General features: G+C 44.4%; 1 protein-coding gene across 2 annotated transcripts in view; it reads right to left on the minus strand.

Moving 5' to 3' along the window:
- The window catches only part of LOC124003055 (ephrin type-B receptor 2-like), a 157,093-nt gene that overhangs the window by 29,131 nt on the left and 109,772 nt on the right, over positions 1-18,190 (minus strand). For both annotated transcript variants that reach the window (XM_046311053.1, XM_046311052.1), the window contains exons 4-5: positions 12,304-12,459; positions 9,979-10,314 (exon numbers count right to left, since the gene is read on the minus strand). In XM_046311053.1, coding sequence (XP_046167009.1) covers positions 9,979-10,314; positions 12,304-12,459 — 492 coding nt within the window. The remainder of the gene's footprint in view (positions 1-9,978; positions 10,315-12,303; positions 12,460-18,190) is intronic.

An 18,190-nucleotide genomic window follows, 5' to 3' on the forward strand; every position in this document is an offset into this window, starting at 1 on the left:
AACCAGGAGAGGACTGAGACCAGAGGTGGAGAGGAGAGAGGCATGGAGGAGGGAAGGAGAGGTAATACAACCACCTTCTTACTGTTTCCCACTTTCTTCTCAAACAGAAAAACATAAACTGAACTGGAGAAATACATGCAATAACAGAATGAGCCTGATCATTTAGCAGCATATCCCTTAGCACAATACACTTGCTTGCAGAGGGGTATTTACCCAAACACTATAATTTGTATTACAGATATATAATTTGCTATTGGCATGACATTTAATTTACACCCCACCGTGGTTGTCTTCATTCATAAATAGAAATGCCCACTTTCACTCACAAGACACATTACTTATATATTTTTAAACTGTGAAAAATCTGAGCACTTCAACATGAAAATCAGAAAGAAAATCTCGTTGTGCACGATCCCTTTTGGAGTCAATTATTCTAACCAGTCATATGAGCAAATTCCTAACAAAGATGTTAAAAAGGTCGTTACCTATGCTTTGGGGGCAATAACAACAGTGTATAAATGACTGCATTAGCACAATTTATTTGCGCATTTCAGCATCAATCAGAGCTAATGTGGCCTACAACAAGTAATTCCAGCCACACAGTCTTACTAAACAACCCTTTAAAGTCCACTGGCCCAAAACGGCCTGATCTTCTTACACAACTTTGTCCTCATGCAATGTCTATCGCCAAGTTCTTAATTCTTTCTTCTTAAGATATTCGGTAAAATTAGATCTATGATAAAACCAACTGCACGTACCCAGTAGAATGGCCCCAGTATTTATTTATTTAGGCAAGTCATTTAAGAACAAATTCTTATTTACAATGACAGTCTAGGAACAGTGGGTTAACTGCCTTGATCAGGGGATTTGGGATTTGATTTAGCAACCTTTTGGTTACTGGCCCAATGCTCTAACCACTAGGCTACCTGTCACCCCAGTATGAAGTATATGACTTTTGCTTTTCTATTTTTGTTTTGCCAAAACACAGTCATACATTTCTCATTTTGTTTGAATAAAATATGTAGCTTTGTATAAAGCATTGCAACATGACCCTGGTATTTCCAACGCAGTAAAGCTACACAAGCGAGTTTTCAGTTCATCAAGCTTTAAGCTGCCAGTTTATGCTCTAATTCTTTTAGCAAGGGCATTAAGTAATTAAATGCATATTGAATGGGTAGTTCATCTAAAGTCATCTAACCCTACAGTCAGCTAGCTCCGCAGTCTGCATACCTAACACCATATGCAAATCACAATCACACAATCTCTGCTATCTCTCCTTCCACTAGTTGGTCTCAAGTAGTAGCCATAGTATGTGCTTGCAGTGCTGGCCGGAGCCCCGGTGTATAGAGCTGTGCCACTCTGTCAAGGCTGGGCTGTGCTCCAGGTGTCTACAGAAGCCTCCTGTCTGTCTGGCCACCTGACCCACACTGGCACCTTCCATATGTGCCCTTCCTGGCAACTTCTGTCACTGTCACACGTCCTGCATCCTACACTGGCTGGCCTGGAGGTATCTCTCTGCCTCTCTCGAACCAGTGTACGTTATGCTGGACACGTCAGCAGCACTACAGCAGAGGAGTGGAAAACACCCTCCCCTTATTCAAAGCTGGTGTTTAAAAGGCATGAATATAAAGGCCAAGCATAAATTATTAATGGCGAGGAATGGACCTTCGAAGAATCAAGTGTATAAAATCCTCACAGTAGATGTGTCAAAATACCCATAAAACCGAGCGGTCAAACAGGGAAATGGTCCAGGTTATCAATAGTTAAAGTGCGGTAGCAGCAACAATATTCACCCCTCCCTCAATCAAAAAAATGTGCATTCTGCGTGGAACTTCCATGGAGCCCTGCAGTCGATGACGAAGACCTCCATATACCCATCTATGCTTCTGACTATGTTCTGTACAGTGTCTAGTTCTATTAAATTGTAGAGGACGTATCTGTTTTGGCGTTTCATTAGCCCAAGGCGAGCCAGGGAAGCTAGTGGCCTGGTTACAGTTCGTCTCTAGAGGACTGGTTACAGTCCGGCCTGGCAATTTGGGGGATAATGAAGTGGTACATCTTCCCCAGTTGTATGATAGTGGTGCACCAGATTACAGTCCCACAATGAGCTATTCACTTGATAAGAAACCAATTCCGTCTCCCCTTCCTCCCCATATTAGCAGCAGCTTCCCTGGCTCGCCTTGGGCTAATGAAACGCCTAAACAAATACGTCCTCTACAATTTAATAGAACTAGACACTGTACAGAACATAGTCAGAAGCATAGATGGGTATATGGAGGTCTTCGTCATCGACTGCAGGGCTCCATGGCAGTTCCACGCAGAATGCTAATGGTTTTGATTGAGGGAGGGGTGAATATTGTTGCTGCTACCGCACTGTAACTCCTGATAGCCAGGATAATCACTATTGAGCTGAAATATGACTACCCCTGCACCTACAATAAACGTGATTCACTGCCTGTTAAGACAACACAAAATGGGACACGACATTCTATGTGCTCATCATCTTTTTGTGTGAGTCACCCCAAACATATCTTTTTGTGTGAGTCACCCCAAACATATCTTTTTGTGTGAGTCACCCCAAACATATCTTTTTGTGTGAGTCACCCCAAACATATCTTTTTGTGTGAGTCACCCCAAACATATCTTTTTGTGTGAGTCACCCCAAACATATCTTTTTGAGTATTGTCAAAGACTTTCCCGTCAGACATGACTGACACAGTGATAACAGTAATCCCTCTCATATCGGTCACTCATTGACAGCTCTGGTGTTGGGCTTGTTGTCTGTGTTTGTCGTTCAATCAAACAGCCCTTCAGAGTGTGTGTGATTGTTTGTGCCTGCACGTGCATGTGTATATGTCGGACCAGGGTAGTGAAGTGAACTTAGACCAGCAGTCACTCTGTCCTTTCGAGCTCAGGACAAAATTACATGCTGCCAGTGAGCTGTCGGGGATGGGTCTGATTAAACAATCAGAGGGGAATGGTATGGTTTTAGCAACCATTTTATCCCCTAAATGATGGATGTGGGCCAACAGAAAGAGAGAGACAGCGAGTGAGAGAGAGATTGGGTACTGTATGTGTGTGTGATGAATGATTAACCTTCATTTGTACCACAAGGTTCAATTATCGGGCCGACTCTTTTTTTCTGTATATTTCAACGATGTCGCTCTTGCTGCGGGTGATTCCCTGATCCACCTCTACGCAGATGACACCATTCTGTATACATCTGGCCCTTCTTTGGACACTGTGTTAACAAACCTCCAAACGAGCTTCAATGTCATACAACACCCCTTCCGTGGCCTCCAACTGCTCTTAAAACGCTTGTAAAACCAAATGCATGCCTTTCCACCGTTCGTGCCCGCACCCGCCCGCCCGACTAGCATCACTACTCTGAACGGTTTTGACCTAGAATATGTGGACAACTATAAATACATAGGTGTCTGGCTAGACTGTAAACTCTCCTTCCAGACTCATATTAACATCTCCAATCCAAAATCAAATCTTGAATCGGCTTTCTATTTCGCAACAAAGCCTCCTTCGCTCGCGCCTCCATACTTACCCTAGTAAAACAGACTATCTTACAGATCCTGGACTTAAGCGATGTCATCTACAAAATAACTTCCAATACTCTGCTCAGCAAACTGGATGCAGTCGATCACAGTGCCATCCGTTTAGTTAACAAATCACCTTATACCACCCACCACTGCGACCTGAATGCTCTGGCCCTCGCTACATATTGGTTGCCAGATCCACTGGCTCTAGGTCATCTATAAGTCTATGCTAGGTAAAGCTCCACCTTATCTCAGCTCACTGGTCACGATAACAACACCCACCCGTTGCATGCGCTCCAGCAGGCATATCTCACGGGTCAACCCAAAGCCAAAACCCCCTTTGGTCGCCTTTCCTTCCAGTTCTCTGCTGCCAGTGACTGGAATGAATTGCAAAAATCGCTGAAGCTGGAGACTTATATTTCCCTCACTAACTTTAAACATCAGCTATCTGAGCAGCTCACCGATTGCTGCAGCTGTACATAGCCCATCTGTAAATAGCCCACCCAATCTACCTACCTCATCCCCATATTGTTTTTATTTACTTTTCTGCTCTTTTGCACACCAGTATCTCTACTTGCACATCTCCTCATCTATTACTCCAGTGTGAATCTGCTAAATTGTAGTTACTTTGCTACCATGGCCTATTTATTGCCTTACCTCCTCATTCCATTTGCACACACGGTATGTATATAGACTTTCTTTTTTTCTATTGTGTTGTTGACTGTACGCTTGTTTATTCCATGTGTAACTCTGTGTTGTTGTTTGTGTCGCACTGCTTTGCTTTATCTTGGCCAGGTCGCAAGACTAAATTAGAATTTGTTCTCAACTAGCTTACCTGGTTAAATAAAGGTGAAATAAAAATAAATAAAAATATATCATTATGAATGGAAGGTAAAGGCTAGCTTTGTCTTTAGCCGTTTGCACCCTATACATGTGTGTGGGTGTTTTCTGGGCTTTCCCACAGCCCAGGGGTGTCATTCCAGCCCCAGAGGAGACAGCCTCAATAAAACATAGTGTTTTTGCTCAATAAGTCCTTGTTAAGGCTGCTCCCATGCCACACAGCAGATAAATCACTAAAGCAATATAACCGAGGCAAGCAACTCCTGTATTAACATTCCAGATCTAATAGTATTACCAGAGGGTTGCAGAAAGTATTCTGTGTATGTTGGTAGGCTGAGGCATCACTGCTCATCTGAGGGCTTGTCAAGTCATCATCAAACCTTTGTGTCTCACAAAACACACTCCGCAGTCTGTTCTGTCGCCCCTTCTCTGCCACAGACATGCTGCCTCAGGGTCACATCAAATGACCTCTATCGCCCTCCCCCTTGCTTTACTCTACCTACCCCCTTCTGTTTCTTTATGTCTCTCTCTCTCTCTCTCTCTCTCTCTCTCTCTCTCTCTCTCTCTCTCTCTCTCTCTCTCTCTCTCTCTCTCTCTCTCTCTGTCTCTCTCTCTCTCTCTTATCATTGTTTATAGCTGTAGTTATGTGCTGATTGGGGGTGGTGAATGACAACTTTTACCTTCGTCTCCTCACACCTTGTTAATTTTCCCCTCGTCAACAAGTCCCAACAGCTGAGGACGGGAGCCATTCACATGAGAGGAAAACACTCACATCCAATAAACTTTTTTATTTGTTTCTTTCAAGGAACACCCGCCCCCCCGAAAATCAAATCAAATCAATGTTTATTAGTTGCATACACAGTTTAGCAGATATTATTGCGGATGCAGCTAAATGCTTGGTACAGCTTTTGGTCCAAACGTGTCTGATTAAAAAAAAAACACACACACACACTTTCTCTCTCTCTCCGTAACGTAAGGGGGAGGTACGACGGCAGCTCTGTTAATTAGGGGTGACATGATGTTTATGTAACCTCCAAGCCTCCCAAACCAGATGCAATTACAGGCCCCTGGTCCCATTGACCCCAGCCCACTGTGGAATCACACAGCACTCTGCCTCTCTATCCCAGGCAAGAGCCCTGCTGGTCACAGGGCAGGAAGAGGGGGATTGAGCCAGAGTTCAGTCTCTTTCACAACTCTCTCTAACGGTAGCCCTGGCGCTGTAATCCAAAGTGACGGCCACTTCAGTGGATACGGCGCAGGGCCCCCCAATTTCCGCCAAGACCCCACGGCAGGGGAAGGTGGGTTCAGGAGGGGTAGTAGAGAAGGCTGGGGCAGGGGCGGCAGACTTAATGTGGCCCAGTGAAGGAGAGTTGAGGCAGGGACCTCATTAAAAGGCTTTACTGAACTCTGAGGTCCCTCATTAACACACATAACAACCACTCACGATCACACTATCAAAAAGAGGTGGTTCTTTCAATACAAACATTAAATTAGCCAGTTATATTAATTCATCTGAGAGATGCTTTCAATAATTATTAATTGACTGACTCTAAAGGAGGCGGCATAGTATTGTATACTGTTTTCAAATGTGTCAAAAAATGTGCTGTAAGAGGCACATATCAAATGAAATCAGATTCAACTTTATTTGTCACATGCGCCGAATACAACATTTACATTTACATTTAAGTCATTTAGCAGACGCTCAGGTGTAGTAGACCTTACCATGAAATGCTTACTTACAAGCCCTTAACCAACAGTGCAATTCAAGAAAGAGTTAAGAAAATATTTACCAAATTAATGTAAAAAAATACAAATAAAAAGTATCACAATAAAATAACAATGACGAGGCTATATACAGGGGGTATAGGTCAGTCGACGTAATTTGTACATGTAGGTAGGGCTGAAGTGACTATGCATAGATTAATAAAGAGTGAGTAGCAGCAGTGTAAATAGTCCGGGTGGCCATTTGATTAATAATACATATACTGTATTCCGCAAAATGCATAACTGTTTCTGCCTCTTTAATACCTTAGATCTTCCTTGCATCTCAAATCAAATCAAATGTATTTATATAGTCCTTCGTACGTCAGCTGATATCTCAAAGTGCTGTATAGAAACCCAACCTAAAACCCAAACAGCAAGCAATGCAGGTGTTGAAGCACGTTGGCTAGGAAAAACTCCCTAGAAAGGCCGAAACCTAGGAAGAAACCTAGAGAGGAACCAGGCTATGAGGGGTGGCCAGTCCTCTTCTGGCTGTGCCAACTCCCTCGCTTGAAACATAGGGAGTCACATCAGCTTAAGAACTAAAGGAAGAGGTAAAGGAGGAGGAAGTTGTATAGTTGAACACAGCCAATATGTCCACTTTAATAATACACAGTAACATAGGGCTTTGGGGAGTCCAGCCATAGAAGGCTCCCCTCAGTCCAGTCAGATGATGAGAGATGACAGGCACTTACGCATATTGCCAACAGGACACAAAGCCATAGCGTAGATAAAGCCTGTAGCTCGTATCCCCAGTCATCAGTGCACAGCCTGGCACACCAAATGATGCGTCTCATACAGACAATTAAAGAGCAAATCAATGCTGCTGCTTGGATGAAATAATGGAGGTGCAGTCATCTGAAACCACAAAGCACACAGTGGAAAACATGCACAGCTACCATAGTTACAGGAGACAGCCAGTGATTGGAGCATGTTTCTCCAAGATCCCAAAGATGAAAAAGGTAGGCCAATCACACAGACCTGTTTTTGATTAAATGTTATTATTCACTGGAAAGACAGTGGTCTCTTACTAATTGTCCCATTACTGTTTTGGGTGCAGTTATAATGTAACTCATAGAGGGAATGGGGATCACAGTGAATTCAAGGCATATTACCAAAGACTTTATAAGCTTCAAAGTAAGATTAGAACTGAGTGGGTGGATAAAGTGAAGGCCTGAGATGTTACGACTATAATCACTGAGCAGCAGTCAGGGGAGGGAAAGTAGTGCTCACTCAGCTACTCTGTCTGAGAGCCCTGATGAGCTCACACTCTGAGGACCAACAGGCCATCAAACCCTGCTTGAGACATCAGCAACAGTCCTCTCACTTCCATTTAGAACAGATCTGCATACTGACTCCACACTAGAGAAAAGTTAGACTGCATCATTGTGTGTGTGTGTGTGTGTGTGTGTGTGTGTGTGTGTGTGTGTGTGTGTGTGTGTGTGTGTGTGTGTGTGTGTGTGTGTGTGTGTGTGTGTGTGTGTGTGTGTGTGTGTGTGTGTGTGTGTGTGTGTGTGTGTGTGTGTGTGTGTGTGTGTGTGTGTGTGTGTGTGTGTGTGTGTGTGTGTGTGTGTGTGTGTGTGTGTGTGTGTGTGTGTGTGTGTGTGTGTGTGTGTGTGTGAGAGAGAGAGAGAGAGACAGAGACAGAGACAGACAGAGAGAAGACAGGCTATGTGCCCACTGCCCACAAATTGAGGTGGAAACTGAGCTACACTTACTAACCTCCTGCCAAACGTATGACCACATTAGAGACACATATTTCCTACAGCTCACACAGACTCGCAAAGAATGTGAAAACAAATCAAACATTGATAAAACTCCCATATCTGTTATGTTAAATACAGCAGTGTGCATTCACAGCAGCAAGATTTGTGGCCCATTGCCATGAGAAAAGGGCAACCACTGGAGCAGAAACATTACAAATACCACCAATATTTATCTGTTTATTTATTTTCCCTTTCATACTTCGACTATTTGTACATTGTTACAACATTGTACATAGCCAATAATATAACATTTTAAATGTCTATAATATTTCTTTACTTTTGTGACTGTAATCAATGTTCCCTCAAATTGTTCTCGGCACTGAGAAAATTTCAGGTCCGCTGAGCGCAAACTTGAACATTGTGAAAATCTGTGCAACTTTCAGCAAGCGTTTACTGTGATCACTGAGGCTGTACCCGCTCTGAGTTACAGTTTTAACAGTGGCCAAGTAGGCTACTGTGGCTATTTGATCATAATGTAGGCCTACCAGAGTGGCCTACCATCAACAACAATGGAGAAAATGCATCTCATAACATTTTAATATGGACATATCTGTTCCATCATTCAACCTACAGTAGCAGCCAATATGTGGTGTTAAATGTAGGCCTACATTCCATGAGAAAAAACATGCAGGGCTGAACATTAACCTGTTTATCCACTTTTCCTTCAGACAAGGAGGTGACTGGAAATGGGGTTGATGCAAGAAACCACTTTACAAAATAACATGCATTATTATTCCCATACCATTATTACAGTGAATCAGACAACTGATGCTGCCCTCTGCCTATTGGCTACTATTCAAGCATGTCTCTCTTATTCAACACTGCCCCTTTAAGACATCAAAAAAACGTCTTTACCTGACTCGATTTCAAAGATGTCTAGGAATGTACATGTTTTATGCTCTTGTAGGAAGCATTCACTCCCCTATCGTTGACTACAAATGATCTATAACTGGGATAATAACTCAATAACTAGCAAAGGATACGAACAAAATGTGCCCACGTGGCTACATGCAGCTCTTGCTTTGATCTCAGAACAAGTGCATCTACTCAAAACCACAGCTATAAACACAGTCCAGTTCCAAGTAAATGGCACAGATCCATATGGCCATGGTGCCACGATCGTTGTTACAATCAACAGACCAAGGCACAGCGTGCGTAGAGTTCCACATGTTTCATTATTGAAACTCACCGAAACAATACAGAAACAAACTAAATGTGAAGTAATGGAGTGCTCACAGACACTACACAAAAACAAGATCCCACAAAAACCCAGTGGGAAAAGGCTGCCTAAATATGATCCCCAATCAGAGACAACGATAGACAGCTGCCTCTGATTGGGAACCATAACAGGCCAACATAGAAATGAAAAAACTAGACTACCCACCCTAGTCACACCCTGACTTAACCAAAAGAAAGAATAAAAAGCATCTCTAAGGTTAGGGCGTGACACATGGTCTATTTGTATATAGGCCTACTGCAGCTCTGATTGGTGATGCCGCTCCTGTCTGTGTAGAGTACCGGTTGAGTAGTGTGTGTCAATGCAATAGAATCCTACTCTGATGCGTTCTGCCTACAACAAAATATCTTGCATAGTTTGTTTTGTTTCGATATGTGGCATTGAAAGTGGCTAATATTGCATTGATTTGATCACAATTGCCACAGTAAAGGGAAACGTTGATAGTGTTAACTAACAGGCAAAACCTGCCCATCCCATGTGAAGTTCAATCTCGTGCTTCTCTCTATGGGCTGATACAGTATTTGTTCCGCGCAGCAGTCCCGGGGGAGTCTCACGACTACTGCTCGCCTGCGCACGTGCATAGCTAAGAGAGAACATGTTTACTGATGGTTTATTTCCCTTTTGTTTATTGTCTATTCCATTTGCTTTGGCAATTTAAACATATGTTTCCCCAGCCAATAAAGCCATTTGAATGTCATTTAATTGAGAGACAGAGAGAGACAGAGAGAGACAGAGAGACAGAGAGAGACAGAGAGAGACAGAGAGAGACAGAGAGACAGAGAGAGACAGAGAGAGACAGAGAGAGCATAAGGAAGGGTCTACACACCAGCCTGGTTGGTTGTGATGTTGACGGAGGAGTACTGTGGTGAGTAGGGGCTCTGGTCAGAGACACCGTTGACGGCCTGCACCTCGAAGGTGTACTGTGTGTGGGCCAGCAGGTCACTGATGTAGACCCGGGGCTCAGTCAGACCCAGCTGGCGGGGTACAAACTGGACGTTGTCGCCACAGCGCGTGCAGCCTCCGCGGCCCCCTCCACAGCTCTTACAGATGATGTTGAAGACCACGTCTTCACGACCACCTGACTCCCTAGGATGCTGCCACTCCAGCATCAGAGACGTCTCATTCACGATGGACAGAACATTCTGAGGAGCAGACGGCACCGCTGGAGAAACACAGACAACATACAGTCAACATCTTAGTTGGTTTCTGTGTGGAATGTGAGAAGCATTGACAGAAGTCTCATATGTAGACTATGGTTTGCCTACAGACTTGAGGTGAAAGACAAAAAAAATTGTGGAGAAATGGTATGGACTCAATCTACTCTAGTCAGTTCAAAAGCACTACTTCATGACATTTAATTTAGATGTTGGTAGGGGAATTATGTTTCCTGTGTCCTTGGAGTTCTGGGGGGTGAGAATACCAGAGCCAGTATCACTCTACTCAAAAACCCACTCTACTCAAAAACCCACACGCCTACAAATACAGTACAGTCTCTTTGAGGTCTTTGCCTGGTATGCTCAATTTAATAGGATGCCCATTTAAACACACTGATCTTCAACATGAGGTGACTTTTGATGTCCATTATGCCACATGTCTGTTTCAATCCGTTAGTTATGTACAGCAGAGCACCAAGTAGACGTGACTGTTCCTCAAACACAGCCACCTTTTATAGAGGCATCACTGGTTGAAAGTAACATTCCCCATGGCATCACATTTGACTGAGAGCCCAAACAAATGCACAATGAGTACTGTTTATCTTTTACGGGCATGTGCAGCTAATTAGGGAGGATGCTCTCTCCAGGGCTAATGAGATAAACAAGGAAATTCCCCCCGCCCACAAACTCCTAAACCTGAATTGATCACTTATTTAACCGCCCTTTTAATTGGCTCCCATTAAGAGACTTCCAGGCCTGGAGCAGTGCCCATCGAGGCCCTCTGTCTGTCTGTGTCTCTCTATCCTGCGAAACAGCCTCGTAAACATCATCTCCTTCCCGGGGAGGGTTGGGATGGGCAGCTAATGGCCCCAGTTAGCTCGCGGGCCACTCGAATGGGCCCATTTCCCTTCTTTAATCAGCCCGGGCCCGCTGTGTTTAATACCAGCAATGTGACGCTGCTTTCTCATTCAGCTGCTCTGCTCCCAGAGCCGGGCTTATGCAAATCTCCTTTGTTGGAAGCGCTCAAATCTTTCGCTCCGTCTCCCTTTCACAGAGGAGGGAAGATTTTTTTTTTAACTGCCAGGGTGGTGAAAGGAGCTGTCTCTCTTCTCTTCCTTCTCGCTCACTACTTCTCTTCCCCCTGTCTCTCATCTCTCCCCCTTACTCTTTTCTTAGCACACTGTATATACTGCATCTCTCTCTCTCTCTCTCTCTCTCTCTCTCTCTCTCTCTCTCTCTCTCTCTCTCTCTCTCTGTTTCTGTTTCTGTATTTCTCTCTTTCTCTCTTTTCTTAGACCCTCTCTCTCTCTCTGGCATGACAAGAGGAATATTCTCTATTCTCTCCGTCTGTTCCCCTACAATCTCTGGCCCTCTCTGCTTTGGCTGGGGACAGCAGGGTTCTCTGTGTGTTGGGCCAGACCTGTTGGCATGGGCTCTCATGTCAGTGCTGGGTGTATGTGAGGGACTCTGTTCCTCTCTCAAAGTGGGTGGGGTTATATCTCTCTCTCTCTCCTGACCCCTCCTCTCAGCCTCCAGTATTTATGCTCTGTTTCTGTTTCTGTATTTCCCTCACTCTTTCTTTCTCTTTTCTTAGACCCTCCGTCAACCACAAATTCCAATTCAAATGGCTTCATTGGCATGACAAGAGGAATATTGGCCCAGTCTATTCTCTCCGTCTGTTCCCCTACAATGCTGCACGGCCTGGCCCAGTAACCTCTGCTTTGGCTGGGGGCAGCAGGGTTCTGTGATGTGAGGAGGGGAGGGTGGCCTGTGTGTTGGGCCAGACCTGTTGGCATGGGCTCTATGAGCATGTCAGTGCTGGGTGTATGTGAGGGACTCCTCTCTGACCGGACTGTTTGTGCTCAGAGAGGCTGTGGTATCCTTTGATTTCTGATTCCTGTCAGTTCCTCAGGGTGTGTAATTAAAAGAGTGTGAGTGTGCGAGCGTGCGTGTGCATGTATGTGTTTCTGTGTGTGCATTTAGTTGACAGTACGTACTTGTGCAGGGCATCTGGATGGGATCTGAGTCGGTGCGATAGTAACCGTTGCGGCACACACAGTTAGTGGCTCCTTCGTTGGTGGTACGGCTGTTGATTGGACACTGCATGCAGGATGCATCACCCTGTATAGGCTTGAAGAAGGCCGATGGACAAGCTGGAAAAATAACAAGAGAGAGAGATGAGATATGAACATATGACCATTTACACATTTCATGTTTGGTTGGTTTTAATCCCTGTTTGTCTGCATCTCACTTTACGAGATATGCCATCCAGCCGCCACAATGCAAAAGAATCTCATGTAAGGAGGTATGTGGGGATGACAACTGTGTTTTTCTTTCATCATTCAGCTTGCTGACAGCACGCTAGTTGCCTGAGATCTTCTGGAGTAGTCTACTTCTTGTTAAGTGCAGTTGTTAAAGTCCTGAGTGGGAGGAGAATATACAGCCATGGATAGGGATGACGATGATCACACACCACTGCATCAAAACTGTGTGTGTGTTCGTGCACGTTCAAAAAACAGTGAAACTCACTATTTCTGAATGATCTTTATCTTTACCTCAGATCCACCTGCCCTGCCATGCACGCAAATGCACACGCACTGTGGAAACCTTCCCAGAATGCACAGCAGCACCTGATCGAGCACCATGTCAAGAGCTGTTTTTGTACTGGGGCCAAACCAGCTGAGGTTGGTTCAGCTTGATATAATCACCACCCACCTCTCTCTCTCCATCCGGAAGAGGATGAGATGGAGTGGTGTGGGGACGAGCTAAAGCAACGAGCTAAAGCAACACATGACAAATTGACACACAGGAGGTGCCACACTTATGAATGACCTCCACAGTGTTCTGAATGTCCATATACCAATGCTACCAGAGAACTATCTCTGTTGTCATTGAATGAAGTTTAGCTGCATCAATGTGATGGTAGTATATAGCTTGTTAACAGCATCTTCTAAAATGTGTTCACAAAACAATAGCAACATAATTTAAGAACATCTACTATAGATGCATAGGCTATTCCCATGAAACTGAGATCAAATGGTTGGCATGCAGATGCAGCTTTCACCCATAAAACGTGGAGAATTATCATTGACGATTGGCAGTGATGATGGCATATTTCGTTGTTTGAGGGTATTAAAAAGAAGAACATTTCTAGGCATAAGCAGATTTTGCATTTGGAGGATGCATTTGAGCAATAAAATAGCCCAATATTATTCAATAGACTACATCAGTCAGTACACACTGACTGTAACGTCATTTACTCTTTGTTTTGCCCTCCGGCACCTACAAAAATACATCTACACCACTGAATACATTATGCAACATTGGAATCGGTCAGGAACCCACAGAGCAACAACAAAAAAACTATCTGGAGGGATCCTTATTCTGTTGAATACTCTGCATCATATCCCATCTCACAAATTCACACTACTTTCCATAATCTCACAAACTCTCACTATGTTCCATATCTAGTCAAAATAAAACAATCATATCCCTATCCATCTCTGGTCTGAGCTGGCAACTACAGCTGGGTTAAAATATGTGCTTTATTGGGAGAAGGTCAAATCACAAGGCAGAATAAATCTGGATTCAATCCCACTGTTTATACTAGGAAGACAGATCCCAGTTCCCAGTCACCATGCTGGAGCACCATGCTGGAGCACCATTCTGGGGCACCATGCTGGAGCACCATGCTGGAACACCATGCTGGAGCACCATGCTGGAGCACCATGCTGGAGCACCATGCTGGAACACTATGCTGGAACACCATGCTGGAGCACCATGCTGGAAAACCATGCTGGAACACCATGCTGGAGCACCATGCTGGAGCATCATGCTGGAACACCATGCTGGAACACCATGCTGGAGCACCATGCTAGAAAACCATGCTGGAGCACCATGCTGGAACACCATGCTGGAGCACCATGCTGGAGCACCATGCTGGAACACCATGCTGGAGCACCATGCTGGAACACCATGCTGGAACACCATGCTGGAGCACCATGCTGGAACACCATGCTGGAACACCATGCTGGAGCACCATGCTGGAGCACCATGCTGGAGCAAGATTACTGCTCTTTTCCAATCCCAACTCCCCACAAACTCTCTGTAGAACACATCTCAATCATCATCCTCCCTTCAAAACTGCTAAACACAATAGTGCATTTCTGCGTTTTAGTAACCCTGTCCCAAAAAACTGTCTCACACGCACATACACACACAGAGAGAAGACAATGTTCCGTGAAGCTGATGCATCTTGTGGATAGCTAAAGCAAAAATAAATATTCAGCGAGAGGCTCTTGACATGGACGAGATCGTAGTCATAAACGTCAGCCGCAGGAAACGGTATTGGATATAAATACTGAGAAAATCTGATCGAGCTCTTAAATAAATATTAGTCTTGACATGTTTTTTTTCTCACGTGATTGATGAAGGAAAGTGGCCCAGTACAGAGTGAAACATGAGGCCGGCACATTCACACTGCCAGTCACCAGAGTCACAGAATGAGGCCCCAGCTCTGTGGATTGGGACTGGGACTAAAGGACACAGTGAAGTCTAAGGCAGTGAAGAGGTCAGAGGAGCACGATACCAAAGGAAATAGCAGAAAGGGCCAGTGAGAGGGAAAGGAGAAGGGGTGGAGCAGAGGAGAGAATAAGAGAAAGACAGAAGGCAGTAGGCAGTGCTTAGGATTGAATGAATGAGTGTGTTAAGGAGTTTAGGCCAAGTATGTTTTATATGGAAGAGAGAGTTGGGAAGGGGGCACAGTGTCAAAAACGAGCTCTATTGTTTGGTAGCCAGATATGGCCAGGAATGGCCAGACAGACATACAAACCAGGCTGTTTTAGATGTGGGCTCAGCCTGTCACCGCCAGGCAGGGACGACTCTAGCCTTTTGGGGGCCCTAAGAAAGATGTGGTAGGGGTCCTTTCACCAAGCCGGCAAAATGTTTTAGTGGCACTTGACGGGTCATTTTGCCATGGGAGGATTTATTTGTGTGCAATTCTATAACAAATGTCATGTAATTCTCCTTATTTTCTATGGGGCAGATATTTACAAATAAATCATCTATACATCTAGCCATAGGGAGGAGAGAACATTCAGTATTTTTATAACAAATTTCATGCAATTATACTAATTTTGCCATCGGGCAGCAAGACAGTTTTGCTGTTTAAAATGTAATTCCCTGCAATTCTACACATTTTGCCATGGGATGAAGATACATTTTTGTAGTATGAAAGCTGTTTTCCTGCAATTTGACACATTTGCCATGACTATGGTACAGTATCTGAGTGAGAGTGACTGACAAAATCAATGGGGGCCCCTTGGAGGTCAGGGCCCCTGGGCACATGCCCTGCATTCCTGGTCGGTATTTGGCCATGTTTAGATAACTGCCTGGACTAACTTGCCAATCAAACAATTGTTATGGCTATTGAGTGACTGCCAGTGACAAGAGAAAACAAAAGAAAAACTGCTGATGCATAAACACAGTTTTTACTTACACCTTGAGTATTCTACTATTTTAACACTCAACAGTTGAGAACCTGACTGAGTTCCTTTTTCTGGGTCAGGGGCCCCCTAAGCGATTGCTTATGCCTGGAGCCGGCCCTGCCGCCAGGGCCTTTATTTTTTGGGGTGGGTGGGGGGGTGGGGGAATTCCACAAGTCTTTCAAGAGGCTGTGTTGGAGGGCTGATGAGCTGCTTGGTGTCAGATGTAGCCTGCGGAAGAGTACAGAGCTCTGATTAAAAAGCAGATCAGCACTTTGATTCCCTCCTTGCTCAGATTGGTACTGTTGAGCTGTTTGATCACAATCTCCTTCGAATCCCTCAGTCGACATGTAAGGGCGAAAGTCTTCTTTGGTTGTAGCTTCCAACTTCAGACATCCCTCTGGCAAGGGGGAAGTAATATGAGGGAAATATTCATTGCTGGAGTTTTATATTCCCTTCTCTCTTGTATTCTTTTTAAATACAGTACCAGTCAAACGTTTGGACACACCTACTCATTCAGGGGTTTTTACTTAATGTTTTACTATTTTCTACATTGTAGAATAATACTGAAGACATCAAAACTATGAAATAACACATATGGAATATTGTAGTAACCAAAAACGTGTTAAAGAAATCAAAATATATTTCACATTTTAGATTGTTCAAAGCAGCCACCCTTTGCCTTGATGACAGCTTCGCAAACTCTACTGTATGTCTATTAATAACATTAGATAAATAAGCATTTTTTTTCTCAGCTCTTAGAACCCATGGATTTTGACAGAAGTGATGAAACACCACATTAAGTCAAGAAGAAAAGGCAGACAGAAACATTCTAATGGAATTTATAAACACTTCGGATTTAATTTAGTGGCAGCCATGTCAAAGGCTCCAGATCACCTCAAAGTGGTTCCAGGCACACGTCAGAAAAGGAAAGGCTTGGCTGTCACATCTCAATGACTGCTGTTCTCCAGCGCAGAGGCAACACAGTGACTGGATAGAGGCCAACCCATTCTGTCTGTGTTTATGACTTCTAATAACACATCCTGACATAAAGAATTTAATTGGAAGTACTGTAGGCCCACTGTAAAAAAAAATGTATTGTGAGAAGTGAGTCCTCCGTGCCAGGGAGCCAGTCAGGTTTTACAGCAGGTAATTTGCTAGTTGTTTCAAAAGGTTCCTGTAAGTTTTAGCCAGTCAGGCAGATTGATGTCAGAGGAAAGGAAAAGACACTGTATCCACCCTAGTCTGTATTTGTGTGTGAGGTGGGCCTCCATTGTTTTCAGTGACAATGCTGATTATGAAGCCAGCCACTCTACTGGAAGCATTCTGAGCTGCTGGTACATCTGGCTTCTCCAGCTCAGTTAGCTTACACACAAAAACGCACACACGCACAGACGCACACAAATACATGCAGGCAGCCCAGCAGCAGAACTATGAGCCCAGACAGCCAGGAGGAACAGAACAAAGGCTGGGCATTTTCTATTTCCATCATGGCCGTCTGAGCTGTGCAGTGCTTCACCATGGCCGGGGAATCATCTGGCTGAAACAGCCACTAATCCAACCAGAGCAGGTCTATTGAGAAAAACCCATGACCTGTTCCACACCTCCCTCCACCATGTCTCCCATCCCCCAGCAACCCCGCCCGACAGAGAGGTCCTTTGTCCAGCAGGCCGGAGGACTGCAGCAGTGACGGTGACCACCCCCCACCCCCTCTCCTGTTTCCCCATTCCTCCTATTCAGCTGCTCCACAACCAGCCCCAAAAACTGCTGCATTTAATGAAAGCAGCATTAAAAAGAGACAAGGGAGAGAAAGAGGGGCAAGGTGTGTGTGTGTATGTATGTGTGTGTCCAATGCTCGCGCGTGTCTACGTGCGTACATGCGTGTGTGAGTGTTCATTACATGTGTGTGTGTGCTTCTGTGTGTGAATCAGGGATGTGTGAAAGAGAAAAGGTTGGAGAGAAAAAGAATTGGAGGTGTGAAGGTTTGTTAGCACAGCAGAAAAAAGTGCTGAAAGCAGTGAAAATGGCCAGTCACAGGATATTTCCAATTGCCATTGAGAGGACCACTGTAGGGAGAAACGGGCTTATGCACGGCTTTCCTGCTTTCTGTCTACTGTCTCTGTCTCCTGTATAAACAATTTGGATTAATTACTGGGAACTAGATATCAGATGTTATCCCTTAATAAGGATAGACCATAAAGAGAGAGGACTGTTTTGTGCCATACTTATGGTCCCGCGATGGAGCAGATCAAATCCAAATTAGATTAGGAAAAACAGCCAGCTATAATAGGGACAGCACGCAAATATGAATGATTTACTCTTTGCCAAAAGTCTCTGTAGTGGTGACATGTGAGGAGAAGCTAACCTTGTGATGGGCCTAAGGACAGTATCCATAACGTAG

This window comes from Oncorhynchus gorbuscha, linkage group LG18 (assembly GCF_021184085.1).
Source record: "Oncorhynchus gorbuscha isolate QuinsamMale2020 ecotype Even-year linkage group LG18, OgorEven_v1.0, whole genome shotgun sequence".
Classification (NCBI taxonomy): Eukaryota; Metazoa; Chordata; class Actinopteri; order Salmoniformes; family Salmonidae; genus Oncorhynchus; species Oncorhynchus gorbuscha.